Raw genomic sequence first — 20,801 nt, 5'->3', positions numbered from 1 at the left:
ATGGAAGAGTTACAACTACTGGTTTATATAGGAGCACTCACTACACTAAATATACACATTAATCAGAGATCAGAACCAACCAACACACAGAGGAAACCTACAAAATCAGCATGACAACACAGGCTACAGATCAGAATAGAAAAACTGAGAAAAGACATCAGACAGCTAAAACAATTTATAAGAAATGAAATGTCTGACAAAAAACGAAAAAGGTTAGGTAAAATCTCACAACAAGAAGCGATAGAGCAATTAGATGAAAAGAAGCAGAAATTACAAGCATTGTCCAAACAACGTAGAAGACACAAAAAAAGTGAAAATAGAAGGAAACAAAACCAAACATTAAACACAAACCAAAAGAACTTTTACCAGACAGTAGATAACACACACATTAAAATAGACAATCCACCAAACATAATAGACATGGAACACTTCTGGAGCATGGGAGGACGACGGTTCAATCCCGCGCCCGGCCATCCTGATTTAGGTTTTCTGTGATTTCCCTAAATCGCTCCAGGCAAATGCCGGGATGGTTCCTCTGAAAGGGCGCAGCAGACTTCCTTCCTAACCTGATGAGACCGATGACCTCGCTGTTTGGTCTCTTCCCCCAAACCAACCAACCCACTTCTGGAGCAACATATGGTCAAACCCGGTACATCATAACAGGCATGCACGGTGGATTCAAGCAGAAACAGACACATACAAGATGATACCACAAATGCCTGATGTGATAATTTTGCAACATGAAGTCACCCAAGCAATTAATTCTACTCACAATTGGAAAGCCCCTGGAAAAGATAAAATAGCAAATTTCTGGCTAAAGAAGTTCACCTCAACACATTCACATCTAACTAAATTATTTAATGTATGATGATGTAAATAAAATAGAAAGAAACTTCCACATGGGAAAAATATATTAAAAACAAAGATTCCAAGACTTACCAAGTGGGAAAGCGCCGGCAGACAGGCACAATGAACAAACACACACACACACACACACACACACACACACACACACACACACACACACACACACACACAGAATTAGTAGCTTACGCAACCGATGGTTGCTTCTTCAGGAAAGAGGGAAAGACGAAAGGATGTGGGTTGTAAGGGAGAGGGTAAGGAGTCATTCCAATCCCGGGAGCGGAAAGACTTCCCTTAGGGGGAAAAAGGACAGGTGTACACTCGCGCGCACACACACACACACACACACACACACACACACACACACACACACACACCATACCCATCCTCACATACACAGACACAAGCAGACATATTTAAAGGCAAAGAGTAAGGGCAGAGATGTCAGTCGAGGCGGAAGTACAGAGGCAAAGAAGTTGTTGAAAGACAGGTGAGGTATAAGCGGCGGCAACTTGAAATTAGTGGAGGTTGAGGCCTGGCGGATATCGAGAAGAGAGGATATGCTGAAGGGCGAGTTCCCATCTCCGGAGTTCGGATAGGTTGGTGTTGGTGGGAAGTATCCAGATAACTCGGATGGTGTAACACTGTGCCAAGATGTGCTGGCCGAGCACCAAGGCATGTTTAGCCACAGCATGATCCTCATTACCAACAAACACTGTCTGCCTGTGTCCATTCATGCGAATGGACAGTTTGTTGCTGGTCATTCCCACGTAGAAAGCGTCACGGTGTAGGCAGGTCAGTTGGTAAATCACGTGGGTGCTTTCACACGTGGCTCTCCCTTTGATCGTGTACACCTTCCGGGTTACAGGACTGGAGTAGGGGGTGGTGGGAGGGTGCATAGGACAGGTTTTACACCGGGGGCGGTTGCAAGGGTAGGAGCCAAAGGGTAGGGAAGGTGGTTTGGGGATTTCATACGGATGAACCAAGAGGTTACGAAGGTTAGGTGGACGGCGGAAAGACACTCTTGGTGGAGTGGGGAGGATTTCATGAAGGATGGATCTCATTTCGGGGCAGGATTTTAGGAAGTCGTATCCCTGCTGAAGAGCCACATTCATAGTCTGGTCCAGTCCCGGGAAGTATCCTGTCACAAGTGGGGCACTTTTGGGGTTCTTCTGTGAGAGGTTCTGGGTTTTGGGGGGATGAGGAAGTGGCTCTGGTTATCTGCTTCTGTACCAGGTCGGGAGGGTAGTTGCGGGATGCAAAAGCTGTTTTCAGGTTGTTGGTGTAATGGTCGAGGGATTCAGGACTGGAGCAGATTCGTTTGCCACAAAGGCCTAGGCTGTAGGGAAGGGACCGTTTGATATGGAATGGGTGGCAGCTGTCATAATGAAAATTCTTTGTGTGTGTGTGTGTGTGTGTGTGTGTGTGTGTGTGTGTGTGTGTGTGTGTGTGTGTGTGTGTGTGTGTTTTGTTCATTGTGCCTGTCTGCCGGCACTTTCCCGCTTGGTAAGTCTTGGAATCTTTGTTTTTAATATAAATTATTTAACAGTTACATTGCAGACCGATAAACATTTCCTAATACACTTACACATGGAATAACTTATCTGAAACATAAAGATCAAGCAGACACAGCAAACCCAGCTAAATATCGCCCCCATAACATGCCTACCAACAATATACAAAATATTAACTTCCGTCATTACACAGAAATTAATGACACGTACAACACAGAACAAAATTATAAATGAAGAACAAAAAGGCTGTTGCAAAGGAGTACGAGGATGTAATGAGCAACTGATAATAGATGCAGAGGTGACACACAAGGCTAAAACTAAACAAAGGTCGCTACACTACACATACATTGATTACCAAAAAGCTTTTGATAGTTTACCCCACTCATGGTTACTACAAATATTGGAAATATACAAAGCAGGTCCTAAATTGATACAGTTCCTAAACATAGTAATGAAAAATTGGAAAACCACACTTAATATCCAAACAGATTCAAATAATATCACATGACAGCCAATATAGGTGAAGCGTGGAATATACCAAGGAGACTCAGTAAGTCCTTCGTGGTTCTGCCTTGCTCTGAACCCACTATCCAACATGTAAAATAATACAAATTATGGATACAATATTACTGGAACAAACCGACACAAAATCACACATTTGCTATACATGGATGATCTAAAACTACTGGCAGAAACAAATCAACAACCCAACCAATTACTAAAGATAACAGAAGTATTCAGAAATGATGTAAATATGCCTTTTGGAACAGACAAATGTAAGAAAAATAGCATAGTCAAGGGAATTCACACTAAACAGGAAGATTACATATTGGATAACCACAGCGACTGTATAGAAGCGATGGAAAAAAAAGACGTCTAAAAATAACTAGGATACAGACAAAAAATTGGAATAGATAATACAAATATTAAAGAAGAACTAAAAGGAAAAATATAGACAAAGACTAACAAAAATACTGAAAACAGAATTGACAGCAAGAAACAAAACAAAAGCTATAAATACTTATGCTATACCAATATTGACCTACTCATTTGGAGTCGTGAAATGGAGTAACACAGACCTAGAAGCACTCAATACACTTACACTATCACAATGCCACAAATATAGAATACATCACATACATTCAGCAACAGAAAGATTCACATTAAGCAGAAAGGAAGAGGATTTATCAACATAAAAAACCTACATTATGGACAGGTAGACAATTTAAGAAAATTCTTCATAGAACGAGCAGAAACAAGCAAAATACACAAAGCAATTACTCATATAAATACATCAGCTACACCATTGCAATTTCATATCCGCTTTTACAACCCATTAGATTACATAACATCAACAGATACGAAGAAAGTAAATTGGAAAATGAATACACTACATGGCAAGCACCCGTATCATCTAACACGGCCACACATCGAACAAGACGCATCCAACACATGGTTAAGAAAAGGCAATATATACAGTGAGACGGAAGTATTCATGATCGCAATACAGGATCAAACAGTAAACACCAGATATTACAGCAAGCATATTATTAAAGATCCCAATACCACAACACATAAAGGCAAACTTTGCAAACAACAAATAGAAACAGTAGGTCACATCACAAGTGGATGTACAATAGTAACAAAAACAGAACACACCAGAAAATATAACAATGTAACAAAAATAATACATCAACAACTTGCCATACAACATAAACTAATAAAACAACACGTTCCCTCATACAAGTATGCACCACAAAATGTACTGGAGAATGATGAATACAAATTATACTGGAACAGAACCATTATAACAATTAAAACAACACCACATAACAAACCTGATTTCATACTCACCAACAAAAAGAAGAAATTAACGCAACTAATCGAAATATCCATACCCAATACAACAAATATACAGAAGAAAACAGGAGAAAAAATTGAAAAATACATGCAACTGGCAGAGGAAATCAAGGATATGTGGCATCAGGATAAAGTTGACATTATACCAATTATACTCTCAATTACAGGAGTCATACCACACAATATCCACCAGTACATCAACGCAGTACAGCTACATCCAAACTTATATATACAACTACAGAAATCTGTAATTATTGATACATGTTCAATTACCCGAAAGTTCCTAAATGCAATGTAACATATACCGTACAGTTAAAAGGAAGTCATACTTGATCAAGGTCCGCGTTACTTTCCACTTTTAACCAGACATAATGTCTGAGAAAGAAAAGAAATAATCTTAATAATAGAAAACCCATTCTTTTTAAACTCTGCCTGTTGTGGTGCTTCTTTTCTAGATTTAAGTTATTTTTTGTGTTTTTATTCATGTTTCTTTTCTTACAAGGGAGAAATTATGGTTAACAAAGAGGCAACTTTGCCAGAGACAATAAAATGATGTACCGAAGAACTATAAGTTAACCCGAGACGTGACGCAGAATATGCCATAACAGTTTTAAATATTTTTTTTATAAGAGTGTAAATGTGGAAAAATGATGTAAAATGATTCATTCCTATAGTGATTCCTGAGTCATGTTTCATTTTCAAGTAATTACGAAAAGTGGGCTTCAGCAATGTAATAATTGAAGCTTTTGTGAGAATCACAGTCAGTCTGTCAGTGAGTCAGTTTTATCTGCAAAACTAAGATGTACATCTTTCCAATTTTGTGACCAAATTATTTACAGAAACTGTGGATTTCGTATGAGTACTTCATTGGCACTCATAAAATCAATTTCAGATCTTGAAAGTGAGAGATTACACTGTTGTTGTTGTGGTCTTCAGTACTGAGACTGGTTTGATGCAGCTCTCCATGCTACTCTATCCTGTGCAAGCTTCTTCATCTCCCAGTATGTACTGCAACCTACATCCTTCTGAATCTGCTTAGTGTATTCATCTCTTGGTCTCCCTCTACGATTTTTACCCTCCACGCTGCCCCCCAATGCTAAATTTGTGATCCCTTGATGCCTCAAAACATGTCCTACCAACTGGTCCCTTCTTTTTGTCAAGTTGTGCCACAAATTCCTCTTCTCCCCAATTCCATTCAATACCTCCTCATTAGTTATGTGATCTACCCATCTAATCTTCAGCATTCTTCTATAGCACCACATTTCGAAAGCTTCTATTCTCTTCTTGTCCAAACTAGTTATTGTCCATGTTTCACTTCCATACATGGCTAGACTCCATACAAATACTTTCAGAAACGACTTCCTGACCATTAAATCTGTACTCGATGTTAACTAATTTCTCTTCTTCAGGAACTCTTTCCTTGCCATTGCCAGTCTACATTTTATATCCTCTCTACTTCGACCATCATCAGTTATTTTACTCCCTAAATAGCAAAACTCCTTTACTACTTTAAGTGTCTCATTTCCTAATCTAATTCCCTAAGCATCACCCGATTTAATTTGACTACATTCCATTATCCTCGTTTTGCTTTTGTTAATGTTCATCTTATACCCTCTTTCAAGACACTGTCCATTCCGTTCAACTGCTCTTCCAAGTCCTTTGCTGTCTCTGACAGAATTACAATGTCATCAGCGAACCTCAAAGTTTTTATTTCTTCTCTATGGATTTATTACCTACTCCGAATTTTTCTTTTGTTTCCTTTACTGCTTGCTCAATATACAGATTGAATAACATCGGGGAGAGGCTACAACCCTGTCTTACTCCCTTCCCAACCATTGCTTCCCTTTCATGTCCCTCGACTCTTATAACTGCCATCTGGTTTCTGTACAAATTGTAAATAGCCTTACGCTCCCTGTATTTTACCCCTGCCACCTTTAGAATTTGAAAAAGAGTATTCCAGTCAACATTGTCAAAAGCTTTCTCTAAGTCTACAAATGCTAGAAACGTAGGTTTGCCTTTTCTTAATCTTTCTTCTAAGATAAGTCGTAAGGTTAGTATTGCCTCACGTGTTCCAACATTTCTGCGGAATCCAAACTGATCTTCCGCAAGGTCCGCTTCTACCAGTTTTTCCATTCGTCTGTAAAGAATTCGTGTCAGTATTTTGCAGCTGTGACTTATTAAACTGATAGTTTGGTAATTTTCACATCTGTCATCACCTGCTTTCTTTGGGATTGGAATTATTATATTCTTCTTGAAGTCTGAGGGTATTTCGTCTGTTTCATACATCTTGCTCACCAGATGGTAAAGTTTTGTCAGGACTGGCTCCCCCAAGGCCGTCAGATACAGGAACTGCCAAATCTTCTAAAAAGAAAAACATTGTGTGCCACCACTTAAGTGAACAACAAATTAAAGAATACCGTTCTCACAGGTGATTGAATCTATCATTTTCTATTGTTTTATTGTACTCTGCCACAGGCTGAGGGCAGAACATTTCACTACCGGTACCATCTGTATTTGTTCTGAAGACAGTAGTTGTGTTTTTGGTATTCAGATAATCTGATAGTATACACACAAGTTTACTATCCTGCCACTTAACTGCTGCAACACATGATCTGACAGCAAATTCCTATTCTCCTGTGCTAAGTTTTGAATTTTTTTCAGCATGGCTGGCAGATCCTTTGTGTTGGAGTGAACAGTAGTAATGCCCTAAAGTCCATGAGACTGTAGGCTTCCATTATTTGATACATTGTAAAATAATTATTGGATGTTACCAACCTTTTACTTCCAACCATTGTATCTATTAGGGTAAGCACTATGTGTTCACCCAGTGAAAATTCAGATCTATCATAATTGTCTTCTTTTCCAGTGTAGATGTCATAGTTAATTATGCACCCAGTCATTGCATGAGGTAAGCACCATGTACTGCAGCTACACTTGACTGCTTTCATTGGCATACATTGTTTTATTGTTGAGTGTCCTTTGAAAGACATCATACTTTTCTGAAATGTCAAAACAGGAGGTGTGTACACTTAACACAGCTTCTTTGTTATAGCACTGATGACAGGTCGGATTTTGAGTAGCTTGTTATATCCTGGTCATCCCTTTCTGACACACATGCTGTTGTCATTGCCATGCAGATTTTCAGCAGTATCTTTGTATCAGTGCTTTGTCACCACACCAAGAACAGGACACTACTTCAACAATTTCCAGATTGTGGAAGTTGATGTATATCCATCAAAATAAGCGTTCAAATAAAAGATTTTACCTCAGGAATGATGATGTCCTGCCAGCCAGAAGTTACTTTACTTGTTTCCTCTCTGACTTCACTAAACATCTTCCTTGTTTTGCATATAGATTCATCTGATTGCAAATGTGTAGCAATAGAACTCCTGTAAATAAAGACTGAAAATATATTATTTTATTATCAGACTGATTTTCAGGGCTTTCTTTTAATTTCACTGGAAGATTTTTAGAATAAGAAACATCCTCACTCCATGTATTAACACTGTGAGAAAATATGGACTCAGCCCTTATTGGAGTTTAGTTAGATATACCAGCATGACAAGGAGACATTTTTTTTCAATTTCACCCGCTTCTGTTGTCAAATGGAAATCTTATCATCACGTGGTACAATAATGTTATCAATAATTTCATTCAAACTGAATCAATGCCTTCATCAGAATTGGAGTCAGCAGCAAAATCTGAATCTTCTGCATTGTGTGGTAAGGAGTGCAAAACTCGCATTGTTTCTTGTGGTGTCAGTCCAGCCATTTTGAACAATGAGAAAGACACAATAAATACAGTCCCAATTTCACAGCCATGCTACTTACACATCACACACATTTCATTGTGATAAATAGTTCCCACTAACTTATGTTGTAGTATTTCAGTGGTTTACAAAGAAAACTTCCAGATAAATAGAGACATATACTGCCTCCTTGCTAAATACAAAAGTAGAAAAATGTAACAGTAGTCACCTAAGACACATAAGAAAAGCACAGAATATAAAATAAGTGGTTGTGGTCCAAATAATGGCCCCGTTTCACTCAGAAATGGCGCCTCTGCATTGATTGACTAAAGATGTAGACATACAATAGCTTCTGCATGCCAGTGGACAAACTACATGCAATTATCACATGATAACAGAGATGGCAGCACAAGCTGGAAATGGGAACACTGTGATTACCACTGAACTTACTGCGAAAACAAAAAAATGGGAACAGTAGTTTGCATTACTCATAAAAGGATTAGAAAGTTTCTTTGCAGGTGACATGATGATTATTAATTTCATAATGTCAATGAAATCCCACAAGATTACTTGAATTTTCACTCGGAGTAGATTTGTTAGGAATAAAATACATAAACTTTAATGTATCAGTGCATAAAATTACTGTGTGAAAGCATTTATTAGTGTTAATATCATGAAAAGGATAGTTGCTACTCACCATATAGCAGAGATGCTGAGTCACAGATAGGCACAACAAAAAGATTGTCAGAAAATGAGCTCTCGGCTAACAAGGCCTTCATCAAAGATAGAATGTACACACACGAACATAAGTTTAGTTGCATTAACGACATACAATGTTTTTTGATATAAATAAAATAGAAAGAAACTTCCACATGGGAAAAATATATTAAAAACAAAGATTCCAAGACTTACCAAGCGGGAAAGTGCTGGTAGACAGGCACAATAAAACAACACACACACACACACACACACACACACACACACACACACACACACACACACACACAACATTTCAAGCTTTCGCAACCGGCGGTTGCTACGTCAGGTAAGAGGGAAGGAGAAGGAAAGATGAAAGGATGTGGGTTTTAAGGGAGAGGGTAAGGAGTCATTCCAATCCCGGGAGCGGAAAGACTTACCTTAGGGGGAAAAAAGGTAGGTATATACTAGCGCACACACACACACACACACACACACACACACACACACACACACACACACACACACAATCCAAATCCAGTGTCTTTCCGCCGTCCACCTAACCTTCGTAACCTCTTGGTTCATCCGTATGAAATCCCCAAACCACCTTCCCTACCCTCTGGCTCCTACCCTTGTAACCGCCCCTGGTGTAAAACCTGTCCTATGCACCCTCCCACCACCACCTACTACTGTCCTGTAACCCGGAAGGTGTACACGATCAAAGGCAGAGCCACGTGTGAAAGCACCCACGTGATTTACCAACTGAACTGCCTACACTGTGACACTTTCTATGTGGGAATGACCAGCAACAAACTGTCCATTCGCATGAATGGATACAGGCAGACAGTGTTTGTTGGTAATGAGGATCACCCTGTGGCTAAACATGCCTTGGTGCACAGCCAGCACATCTTGGCACAGTGTTACGCCGTCCGGGTTATCTGGATACTTCCCACCAACACCAACCTATCCGAACTCCAGAGATGGGAACTTGCCCTTCAATATATCCTCTCTTCTCGTTATCCACCAGGCCTCAATCTCCGGTAATTTCAAGTTGCCACCACTCATACCTCACCGGTCATTCAACATCATCTTTGCCTCTGCACTTCCGCCTCGACTGAAGTCTCTGCCCAAACTCTTTGCCTTTAAATATGTCTGCTTGTGTGTGTGTGTGTGTGTGTGTGTGTGTGTGTGTGTGTGTGTGTGTGTCTGCATGCGTGCGTGCGAGTATAGACCTACCCTTTTCTCCCCCTAAGGTAAGTCTTTCCGCTCCCGGGATTGTAATGACTCCTTACCCTCTCCCTTAAAACCCACATCCTTTCATCTTTCCTTCTCCTTCCCTTTTACCTGACGAAGCAACTACCGGTTGCGAAAGCTCAAAATTTTGTGTGTGTGTGTTTGTGTGTTACTTTATTGTGCCTGTCTACCGGTGCTTTCCCGCTTGGTAAGTCTTGGAATCTTCGTTTTTAATATACAATGTCTTTTGCTTGATTATATCTTCTTTCACTGAAGAATTTTTTCACTTTATCATAAATTTATACTTTATTTTGTGAAAAGCAAGACTTTTTCTTATTTTTTATTGTATGTATGGCTCATTATAAAGTTTAATATTGCATGGATCCAGCATGTTTGTAATAAGTTGTTTCAGCAACCACTATTCCTCTCATTAGTTTATTGTAACAGAGTAGTGAAGCCTTAATGTTTATATTATTTATGTAGCTTGCATGTGGCAGTCTCTTTCTAGGTCTCTCCATTGTATATTTTCAATAATAGATCCTTTTTTCCCCCTAAGGTAAGTCTTTCCGCTCCCGGGATGGGAATGACTCCTTACCCTCTCCCTTAAAACCCACATCCTTTCATCTTTCCTTTGCCTTCCCTCTTTCCTGACGAAGCAGCCGCTGGTTGCGAAAGCTCGAAATTCTGTGTGTGTGTTTGTGTGTTTTATTCATTGTGCCTATCTACCGGCGCTTCCCCACTTGGTAAGTCTTGGAATCTTTGTTTTTAATATATTCAATAATAATGTAGTAGACACCCGAGTTCACACAAGCAATGTCTGTGCCCATCAGTTAAAGACTACCTGCACTGCTTTTTGGAGGGTATATGCTTACCCCACCCCCTAGCTGTTGACATCTTGCGCAGTTAGCACCAGTATTTGTTGTTGGTGAAGATACTTCAAATAGTCAGTACATGATGCACAGCTCTTCTTCTTCCATTGTGATGTTCCTTTACTCTTGTTTCTTTTTTCCCCTCCTCAACCAAACCTTTCCTCACACCAACATTGCTGTATCTCCTTAGTGTAGGCTGTGTGTGTTATTGACTGTAATCTCTCTCTCTCTCTCTCTCTCTCTCTCTCTCTCTCTCTCTCTCTGTGTGTGTGTGTGTGTGTGTGTGTGTGTGTGTGTGTGTGTGTGTGTGTGTGTGTGTGTGTGTGTGGGCGCGCGCGCGCGCGCGCGTGTCCTGTTGTTGTATTGTCACACTCAACACTCAATCTGTAGCTTCCATCATACACTATTTGTTCATTTACACTCTGTATCTATCACTTGTCCATCTGCTACTATTACACACTGGGTCATGTCACACACTCAAATGTAAAAATTACTCAGTATTTTTTTTTTTAATATAAGGAGCAAGAAACAAGTTCATATCAGGATGTAGGATATAGGTATCAAAGACCAAACTGTAATCATCATGTTTTGCATTTTAGGAAAGGAATATTTGCTAATGTCATTATTATGTGTTTGTTTAGAGTGTCACAGAAATATTTTGGTTTTACTTTCTATATTTCTGATTTATTTTTCTTCTATTTCACAGATGGTGAACTCTATGCCTGGGGTTGTAATGAATACGGCCAGCTCGGTCTTGGATCAAGTGTTTCCAAAGAAACAAGACCTTGTTTGGTAAGATCATTAATGGGAATTCCTATTGCCATTATTGCATGTGGTGGAAATCACAGTTTTGCTGTTTCAAAGTCAGGTATGTTTGTGTAATATGCTGATTTCTGTGAAAAAAGGCTTTTCTTTACACTTAGTTTAAGTACTATTTCAGTATGAAGAATTTTTAAGTCTAGAGCCTGACAAAATTTCAGTGGTACTGTATGTCATTTTTATGTATTTCATATCATAAGGGCTGTAACAGCCATTTGATACATGATACAAGGAGGAGATGTGCAAATGACTGGGGAAAGTTACACTTAGAAGCAAAGGCATTGGAAAACATGAGTAATAATTATTCTTATGTACAAGACCTTATATAAAGACCTTCACCACCCTTCTTTCTGTTCTCCAGCTTTACTGCGATGGTGATGAAGGACTTTCAGAAAATTGTGACAATTAGTGATTCGTCTGCATTTTAAAGTCTTGTGCATTTCTAAGGACTGCTCCAGATATTTTTGTTTGGTTGGTAGATCACGCTTTAAGAGCAGTAGTCAGATTCTCATGTTTTAGTTTTAGTTTAACTTATTGAGATTTAACACCTAGAGGTGTCCATTTTAATACATATATTTATTCAGAGATAACTAATTTAATGCTGCTCATTATGGTTGGCAGATATGTCTTCATCCAGCCAACATTATCATGCACTGAGAAACAAAATTAATGGTTACTGAGCAGGACCTTAGTTAAGTGTTCAGCACAAGGAAAGGAACTTGTTTCATAATAGACTGTGTCCACTGTACATGAAAATGTTTTGGTGCTGTTATTGCTCTTTACTTATACATTTCTGCACTGTCCTTTTCCAGGAGCTGTGTATGGGTGGGGAAAAAATGTTTTTGGTCAACTTGGTTTAAATGACGATATCAATAAATTGTATCCAACGCAGCTGAAAACATTGCGCTCTGCGAAAGTAAAGTATATAGCATGTGGAGAGGATTTTTCTGTCTTTTTAACAAAGGTAAGTTTTGAAAACTTCTGCTCAGTTGCTGAGAATAGTTTTCATAGCAACAGTTCAGATATTGGACTGCTTGATTACGTTGAGTGGCAAAAACTTTATAGCACTGATTGAGCTTTCCCACAGAATCCATGAGAGATTGAAATTGTTGTTGACTATAATTGCAATACATTATTTATAAATTAACATTGTGTAATGTACGTGTAAGCGCTACACAGAGAGAAAGTAAAGCTTCCAGAAATTGTTTGTTGGTCACATTGTCTTCTCATCTAAATTGAACAGGTGGGTGTATAAAGCCGTCATCATTTTGGAATCTTCTACATGAAGTGATGTGTGAAATGCAGTTAAACAGGAAGTTGCTTTATTCTTCAGAATACTTAGTCTGTACTGACAAACAGCAGTCAGTATTTTGAGCTCTTTGAACAACTGTCCATTCATCTGTTCACTCATCTCATCAAAAGGAGAGTCTTTTGGGGTGTGGAACAAGTCATATCACACACCAAATGGTTGAAGCAGCAACTGCAGGCTACTTGTGTAAAGTTTACTAACGACCAGTTACTGTTACAAGAGGTACTTGTGAACTACTTCATTATTACATAAATCAGTAGAAACTCCTGGTAGAATGTAAATAATTTAAGGAGTTGAGGAAACAAATCACAAAATACTAGAGTCACTAAGTTGTCAAAAGAAAACAAGCAGGATTGAACACAGCTCCCCCCCCCCCCCCTTTTCTGAGTATCTGAATATTCATCAGCAAATGGATAGTTGGACAGCAGCTAATGAATGTATGTATGTGAAGCAACAAGTAACACCAATAACTTTGTGTAACAGAGCTAACAGTTTTATTCATTGCTTCACATGATAACTTTTTTAGCTTTCAGATGAATACATTCTAGTACACATGCAGAGGGAGATGGGGAGCAGGAGAGAGGATTGTAGAAGTCTGCCTGAAAGCTGGAAGGGAGGGGTGACATGTTCATGGGCACCAACAATCTCATTCTGACCACAGACAGTTGGAGTTCTGTACAGCCCTCAATGACATGGAGGAGTAATTGGGAGGCAAGACAATAACAGACGAAGGAAACTACAGAGAAGAGGATGTGGATGCAGGATGAGTTAAGTCAGGGTACTGGAGCAAGGGTGTAGGGGGGTATCGGGAAGGAGCTGGTAGAGGCCAGGAAGGTTACGGAGTTGAGGGGCGTGTCAGAAGGATAATTCCAATCCACTTAACTCAGAGAAGTGGGGTGTGGGAGAATGATACATATGGTGTGGATTATGAAGCAGCTATCGAAACTGAGCATGTTGGGTTCAGCTGTGTGGTCACTTCTAGGCGGTCAGCTCTGTTCTAGGCCACAATTTGGCAGTGGAATTCATTTGTGTAGACTGCTGGTTAATGGTCATACGCACATAAAATGCTGTGCAGAAACTACAGCAGAGTTGGTTTTTGATGTGACTGCTTTAATCTGATGGTGTGATTCGTGTTGAGACAGTATTATAATCATGCTATGGAATAAAAAGAATAAATAATAAAAGTTTACTAAATTCATTAGGTCTTGGAACTGGATGTTTCTTTGCCAAATGAAAGAGAGCAGAAATGGACAAAACAGAATATCTCAGGGAGAACACTGTTGGACTTCCAAAGGATTATGTGCATAGCCCTTTCAGACCCAATATGTACAATTGTGTGGGTGCTGTTGATTTGCGTTGCAGCATCATATTATTCTGCTATGCAGTTGAGTCCCAAGTCACACGAGTGCGCTGGAATCGCTGTTTAGTATAAAACTCGATTTATATAGGTATCTCATTACAGACGCGAGATATTGTGTCTTAATTTTTTGTAATTTTCAAGATGGTGGATCGGAAGCACGTCTGTCGAGGTAAATGTTTATTGTGCTTATTTATTGCGTTTTGACATTTGGAAAAATGTGTTTGAGATTCCGAAAGGTGTACAGACGTAAATAAAAATATGTCCGCCAAAATTATTTGAATACTTTCATAGCTACAATGACTGTAACTTCGACATGCACGATTGTGCGTGTTGGAACTATTTTACTGGCATATAGTCATTTTCGGTCGATGTTTGTGGTTAAGATACAGAACAGATTACAGAATAGATAAGTCATTTTACTATTGTATTTACGTATTATTTTCACAGTTCATTTGTTTGTTTCACTTTAGGGCTTACTGACGAGGAAATTCTAGCCATATTAGATGACTGAAGTGGAAGTCTTCAGTAGTGATGACAAATTGTTAGATACAACTTGGACTCTTACAACAATCAAACCTAGACTTGGAGAAAGGTCTGAATTTTCTGCTGAGGAGGAAAATTGTAACATTGCTTCTGCAACAATACTACCAGTTGCTCCAGAAGTTCAGGACAGTTTTCCCAGTCAACATAGTAGAAAGAATTCTTAAAAAAAAACAACAAAAAACAGTGGAAACAAATCGTTGTTTGTCCACTTGAAGAAAATGACCATTCACCTCCAAAACTTTTGCGCACTCAGAGAGTGAGGTAGGACAGGGAATTAAAACTCCAATGAGCCATTTCAGTGAATACTACACAGAAGATTTTTTCCAGTTAGCATCTGACTGCACTAACAGTTACTACTTTTCGAAGAAAGGGAAGTTGCTTCATACAAATCCTCAAGAGATAAAAAATCTATATGGCATTCATGTACTTATAAGATGCATTACATATCCTCGTACATGTATGTACTGGCAGAAGTCATTGCGTATGCCAACTATTGCAAATAGTATGCGTAGAGACAGGTTCTTCACTCTCAGAACAGCACTGCATGTTGTGGACACTAACAACATTCCACGTGAATCAGAAACTAATAGCTTGTGGAAAGTACTAGCTGCAATTAATGTTGTACGCAGTGCTTGTTTGAGACTTCCACGCCCCTCTGAAAATGGTTATCCCATTGATGAGCAAATGGTATCATTTACTGGACGCTGCACATTGTCTCACTATGTTCCAAACAAACCGCGCCCTTTGGGGATTAAGAGCTTTGTTTTGGCATCAACGAAAGGTTTAGTACTTGATTTTGAATTTTATCAAGGTAAATCAACTCCTCTACCAGAAGTTCGCCTTGGTCTTGGGCCATCTGTAATACTTCGCCTTGCTCAAACATTACCTCAAGGTGCAAGACTATATTTTGACAGATATTTTACAGCTTTGCCATTATTGCAACAGTTACTTGACCTAGGGCTGGAAGGAACAGGAACCATAATGAAAAACAGAGTGAAAAGAGTTCACCTGACAGAAGAAAAAAGACTGAAGAGATGAGATATGGAAGAATTCTGCAGGGTCGATGATAAAATAGTCATTGTCCAGTGGAAAGATTCAAAAGCTGTGACCCTTGCCTCTACCTGTACAGGATGTGAACCTGTAAGCAATGTTGAGAGATGGAGTAAACCAGAAAAGAAGTACATCTTAGTGCCATGTCCTGCAGTCGTAGTGAAGTACAACCTGTGTGTGGGAGGAGTGGACCTCTGCGATCAAATGATGGAGACCTACAGGACTTCCTTGAAGACAAAAAAGTGAACTTTAAAAGTTTTGCTTCATTTACTTGATTTGGCTTGCATCAGTTCCTGGTTACAATACAAAGTTGAATGCGAAGCCAATAAAGTACAAAAGAAAAACACTTTAGATCTTCTTGGATTCTGACAAGTGATTGGGGAAGCGCTAATTTCTTCTTCTTCAGGACAAGAACATGAAAGCGAATCTGATTAAGAGCCACGACATAAAAAGTACAAACCAGCAAACACACCATGTGATGAGAAGCAGCTAGACGGTTTTCGTCACTGGCCAACTGTTGATGACTTGCCTTCAGCTCGTTGGTGCAGGCAAAGAAATTGCAAGAAGAGGACGAGAACAAGATGTCTGAAGTGTAATATTTATTTGTGTTTGTCAAAAGACAGTAATTGCTTTCATGGATATCACTGCAAAATTAAAAAATAAAATTTTCTAAGCAATTGGTCCATGATTCTATATTTTTTTAGTTACAAAAATGCATTTATTTCAAAATTTTCATTTCAAATTTGGGTGGGGGGTCTGAAAGGGATAGAGTACTATAAGAAAAGAAGGCAATGTAGAGCAAGAGGAAATTGTTGCTGAAAGTGGAAAACTTACAAGATACATATTTAACAACAACTGCTTCACAACTCATATCATCTGGATCTTCCCTCCTTCACCATCTCCAGCTTTTCTCAACTGCACAGATGGGAGGTAACCTTATCTCCGCTCTTGAAATTATCCTGGCCTCAGCCTATTGTAACCTACTATCCTCACTTTCTTCACCCAACAGTTTACAACCCCCGCCCTGTCACCTCTTTTCGCATTCTCTCACCATCTTTGTGTGCTGCCCTCTACCATTGTGCCCACCCATCCTTTCCCTTCCCTGCTTCTCTCTGTCTCTGATCCCCATTCCCACACCCCACCTCTCAGCGTTGCACCTGGCTGTCTCTAGTCCCTGAGTGCCCTGTTAGGCATTATTGTTCCTTCTCCCACACCCGTACCCTGCTATTTCTCCCCCTTCCCTGCCCCAGTCCAGATTGCTGTTCACATGACAGTTGCATTCTTGTTTGAGCTGCCAGTGACGGGCATCATGTGTGCTTGAGATGTGGGTGCTTGTGTGAATGTGTGTGTGTTGTTTCTTTGCTGAAGAAGGATTTTGTCAAAAATCAGTGGGTCAGCTTTACAATGCGTAGCTATCTGTACTTTTTCTAATATTGAAGATATGTATTGAAACTTCCTGGCAGATTGAAATTGTTTACATGACCAGCATTCAAACCAGGACCCTAGCATTTTGCGGGTAAAGATGTTACGAATTGAGCTATCCAGGCATGGCTATGACCCGCCGTCAGAGGTTTGATTTTTACTGCTTTTCCATGTTTTGTGGAAGCTCTCCTGCGTACTTTGCTGGCTGAGCATTTAACAGTATCATTTCTTCCAGAGTTCTTGTTCAGTAAGGTATGCTGGTGAGCTTATGCGGAGTTTGGGAAGTAGGAGATACTACGTCAGAAGTGAAGTCATGAGGGCGAGTAGTCAGTTGTACCTGGACAGCTCAATCAATAACAGAAATGTTCATGATAAATAAGATTTTGGATTCCAGTCCCATCGCAGCACACAGTTTTAATCTGCCAGAAAGTTTCAAACTAGTGCACACCCTGTTGTAGGGTGAAAAATTCCCTCTAGAAGCTATAGATCATTTTGACACCTTGATTTCCTTCAACTCCCTCAAGCTCGCCTGATTCCTCCCACCTCCATTTTTCCCATCAGTATGTTAAGCAGTTATATAATTTATAAAAATTTTGTATATTTATAAGGATATAAGACAAACATCAACAAAAGCAAAATGAGAATAATGGAATATTGTCGAATTAAATCAGGTGATGCCGAGGGAATTAGATTAGTAAATGAGTTTTGCTATTTGGGAAGCAAAATAACTGATGACTTTCAAAGCAGGGAGGACATTAAAAGTAGACTGGCTATGGCAAGGAAAGCGTTTCTGAAGAAGAGAAATTGGTGAACATCGAGTGTAGGTTTAAGTGTCAGGAAGTCTTTTCTAAAAGTATTTGTATAGAGTGTAGCAAAGTCTGGAAGTGAAACATGGCCAATAACTAGTTTAGACAAGAAGATAATAGAAGCTTTCAATGTGTGGTGCTACAGAAGAATGCTGAAGATTAGATGGGTAGATCACGTAACTAATGAGGAGGTACTGGTAGAATTGGGGAGAAGAGGAATTTGACTAGAAGAAGGGGTCAGTTGGCAGGACATGTTCTGAGGTATCAAGGGATCACCAATTTGGTATTGGAGGGAAGTGTTGAGGGTAAAGATCATAGAGGGAGACCAAGAGGTGAATACACTTAGCAGATTCTGAAGGATGTAGGTTGTAGTAGTTAACTGACGATGAAGGGGCTTGCACAGGATAGAGTAGCATGGAGAGCTACATCAAACCAGTCAGAACTGAAGACCACAACAACATGTTAAGCATTTATACCCAAGAAAATCTTAAAAGTGTGTGTGTGTGTGTGTGTGTGTGTGTGTGTGTGTGTGTGTGTGTGTGTAGTTTGTTACCTTCAAAGTATGCATGTTCTTTTTTATTTAAAAAAATGGTGCAATAACAACACTGTGGGGAGGACAGATTGCTACTCACCGCCTTGAGGATGTGTTGAGTTACAGACGGGTACAACGAAAAATGTTTGACTTGCGAACAGTGTTCTTCCTCAGAAGTAGATCTATTACTAGTATTCCTTTTCATTGTGTCTTAACTCCTTCTATATGTTGTGAGTAGCTGTTCAACCTTTCCATATTGTTCTTTTATTTCCATTTAGTTGAATGTCGATTTTTGCCATTTCACCATTCCTATGAAATGTAATTTTTTAACTTGTAAAAGTTTAGTAATTGACTCTAATTATAGGAATGTGTAGTTCATGCCTTAAATTATATATTATGATTTTCAAAATAATACCAAGGCTGTACTTGCAGGACGGAGGCGTTTTTACTTGTGGCTCTGGAACATATGGTCAGTTAGGTCATGGTTCCACTTGTAATGAAATTCTACCACGGAAAGTAATGGAATTGATGGGTAGTACAGTTACTCAAGTTACTTGTGGAAGGTACATTGCAGTATAGTGATAAGAAATCAGTACTTTTTGAAACTAATTAATTGCACTGTAATATTGCTCTCAGTATAACATTTAGTTATCACTTGCATTTCAGGAGGCACACACTTGCACTTGTTCCATCACGAGGAAGAGTTTATGCTTTTGGTCTTGGTGGAGCTGGCCAGCTGGGTACAAAAGCTGTCTTAAATGCTACAACTCCACAAGTTGTTTTAGGACCTTGGGTGTCACCTAGCGGAGTTTCCATTATTGAGCCACATGAACAGAGTCAACATTCCCAGAATTGTGTTGTGAAAAGGATATATGCTGGCGGAGACCACTGTTTTGCTTTAGTAACTAGAAAACAGGTATTAATTTTTGTGCTGCATTTTACAGTGCTTATGATTAGATTATACATAGCATTAATAAGCCAATGGTCTAATTGTATGGCACATCCTGATGAAATTTGGTTAGAGAGTTTTATTTGCTGTGCTGGATAGTGCAAAACGAAATAATAAAGTACGGTACTTTTTTGTATAATTCCTGTAAAGTGACACAGCTTTCGCAGGAGACACAACTTATATTTTATCTGTAATATTCCTTGTAAATTAATTAGATACATACAGAATAAACAAAAGATTTCTAACGTGCTAGTATTCATGTAACAGCTACAAAACACTGTACAATAATAGTTTTCATGTACCATAATTGCACAGTTAAAAATGACATTTAGCAGCCTTCTGAGTCAGAAACAGATTTTGATATTTTTATAACACTCATCTGGGGCTAGGAATCACTTTCCTAATATATATGTTTATTTTGAAAAAAAAAGAATCATGAATGCTTAACCACATGCTTAAACTGAAGACACAAAAACCGATAGTGTGCTAATGACAGCAACGAGCAACGCAGGAAAAATGCCTCATGATAAACGTGAAATTTAGTGTTTGTCTACAATAATGTTCTCTGTTAATGCATCAAAAAGTCTTCCACTCATGAAAAAAAGTTCAGTTTTTGTGGTTAAAGTACATTTATTGTGTCTTATGGGCTCTATAATATGTGCTCTGTTTTTTCCAAGGGGGTTGAAAAAGTAGGTCCCAAGGATTCAGAATTTATAATGTGTAACAGTTTTCTTTCCCCATTTTTCCAGACTTCATGAGTCTGCAACAAGATTTCTCCAAAAAAATTGACGTGTGTATACATAATACAAAATTTCCCACCATTCTTAAAGATACCTATATAATAAATCTTCACCGACTCACACTGCAATAATGGAACCAGCCAAGGATGCTTGAACTGGTAAGACATACTTGGATGGTGTACCCAGTAAGAGCATAATTCAGTTAAAGACTATCAAAGGCTAATTTGAAGTCTACATAGAGGTTAGGAAGTTCAATATTCTATTCAAATGCCATTTTTTGTATTTACCTCAGGATGAATATGTAATCTGTTGTTGATGCATTAGACCAAAATCCACATGTAAAAGTCTCCAAAGCTCTTTTACAAATGGACTTAACCTGTTCCAGGTAATATTAGACAAAATTTTATACAGATCTTTCAGCAGAATGATTCTTCAGTGATTGTAGCAGTAAATCTTGTCCCCATTCTTATGTATTGGTTTAATCATT

General features: G+C 39.0%; 1 protein-coding gene across 7 annotated transcripts in view; it reads left to right on the top strand.

Moving 5' to 3' along the window:
- LOC126278569 (probable E3 ubiquitin-protein ligase HERC4) overlaps positions 1 to 20,801 on the top strand; it is a 187,323-nt gene that overhangs the window by 34,764 nt on the left and 131,758 nt on the right. For 4 of the 7 annotated variants that reach the window (XM_049978777.1, XM_049978785.1, XM_049978807.1 and 1 more), the window contains exons 6-9: positions 11,491 to 11,652; positions 12,416 to 12,567; positions 19,058 to 19,188; positions 19,274 to 19,541. In XM_049978777.1, coding sequence (XP_049834734.1) covers positions 11,491 to 11,652; positions 12,416 to 12,567; positions 19,058 to 19,188; positions 19,274 to 19,541 — 713 coding nt within the window. The remainder of the gene's footprint in view (positions 1 to 11,490; positions 11,653 to 12,415; positions 12,568 to 19,057; positions 19,189 to 19,273; positions 19,542 to 20,801) is intronic. The other 3 variants (XM_049978801.1, XM_049978827.1, XM_049978793.1) reach the window with 1 other exon arrangement.

The sequence above is a fragment of the Schistocerca gregaria genome, chromosome 1, assembly GCF_023897955.1.
Source record: "Schistocerca gregaria isolate iqSchGreg1 chromosome 1, iqSchGreg1.2, whole genome shotgun sequence".
Lineage (NCBI taxonomy): Eukaryota > Metazoa > Arthropoda > Insecta > Orthoptera > Acrididae > Schistocerca > Schistocerca gregaria.
The sequence above is the reverse complement of the archived record's forward strand: the minus strand, read 5'-3'. Positions and strand labels throughout refer to the sequence as shown.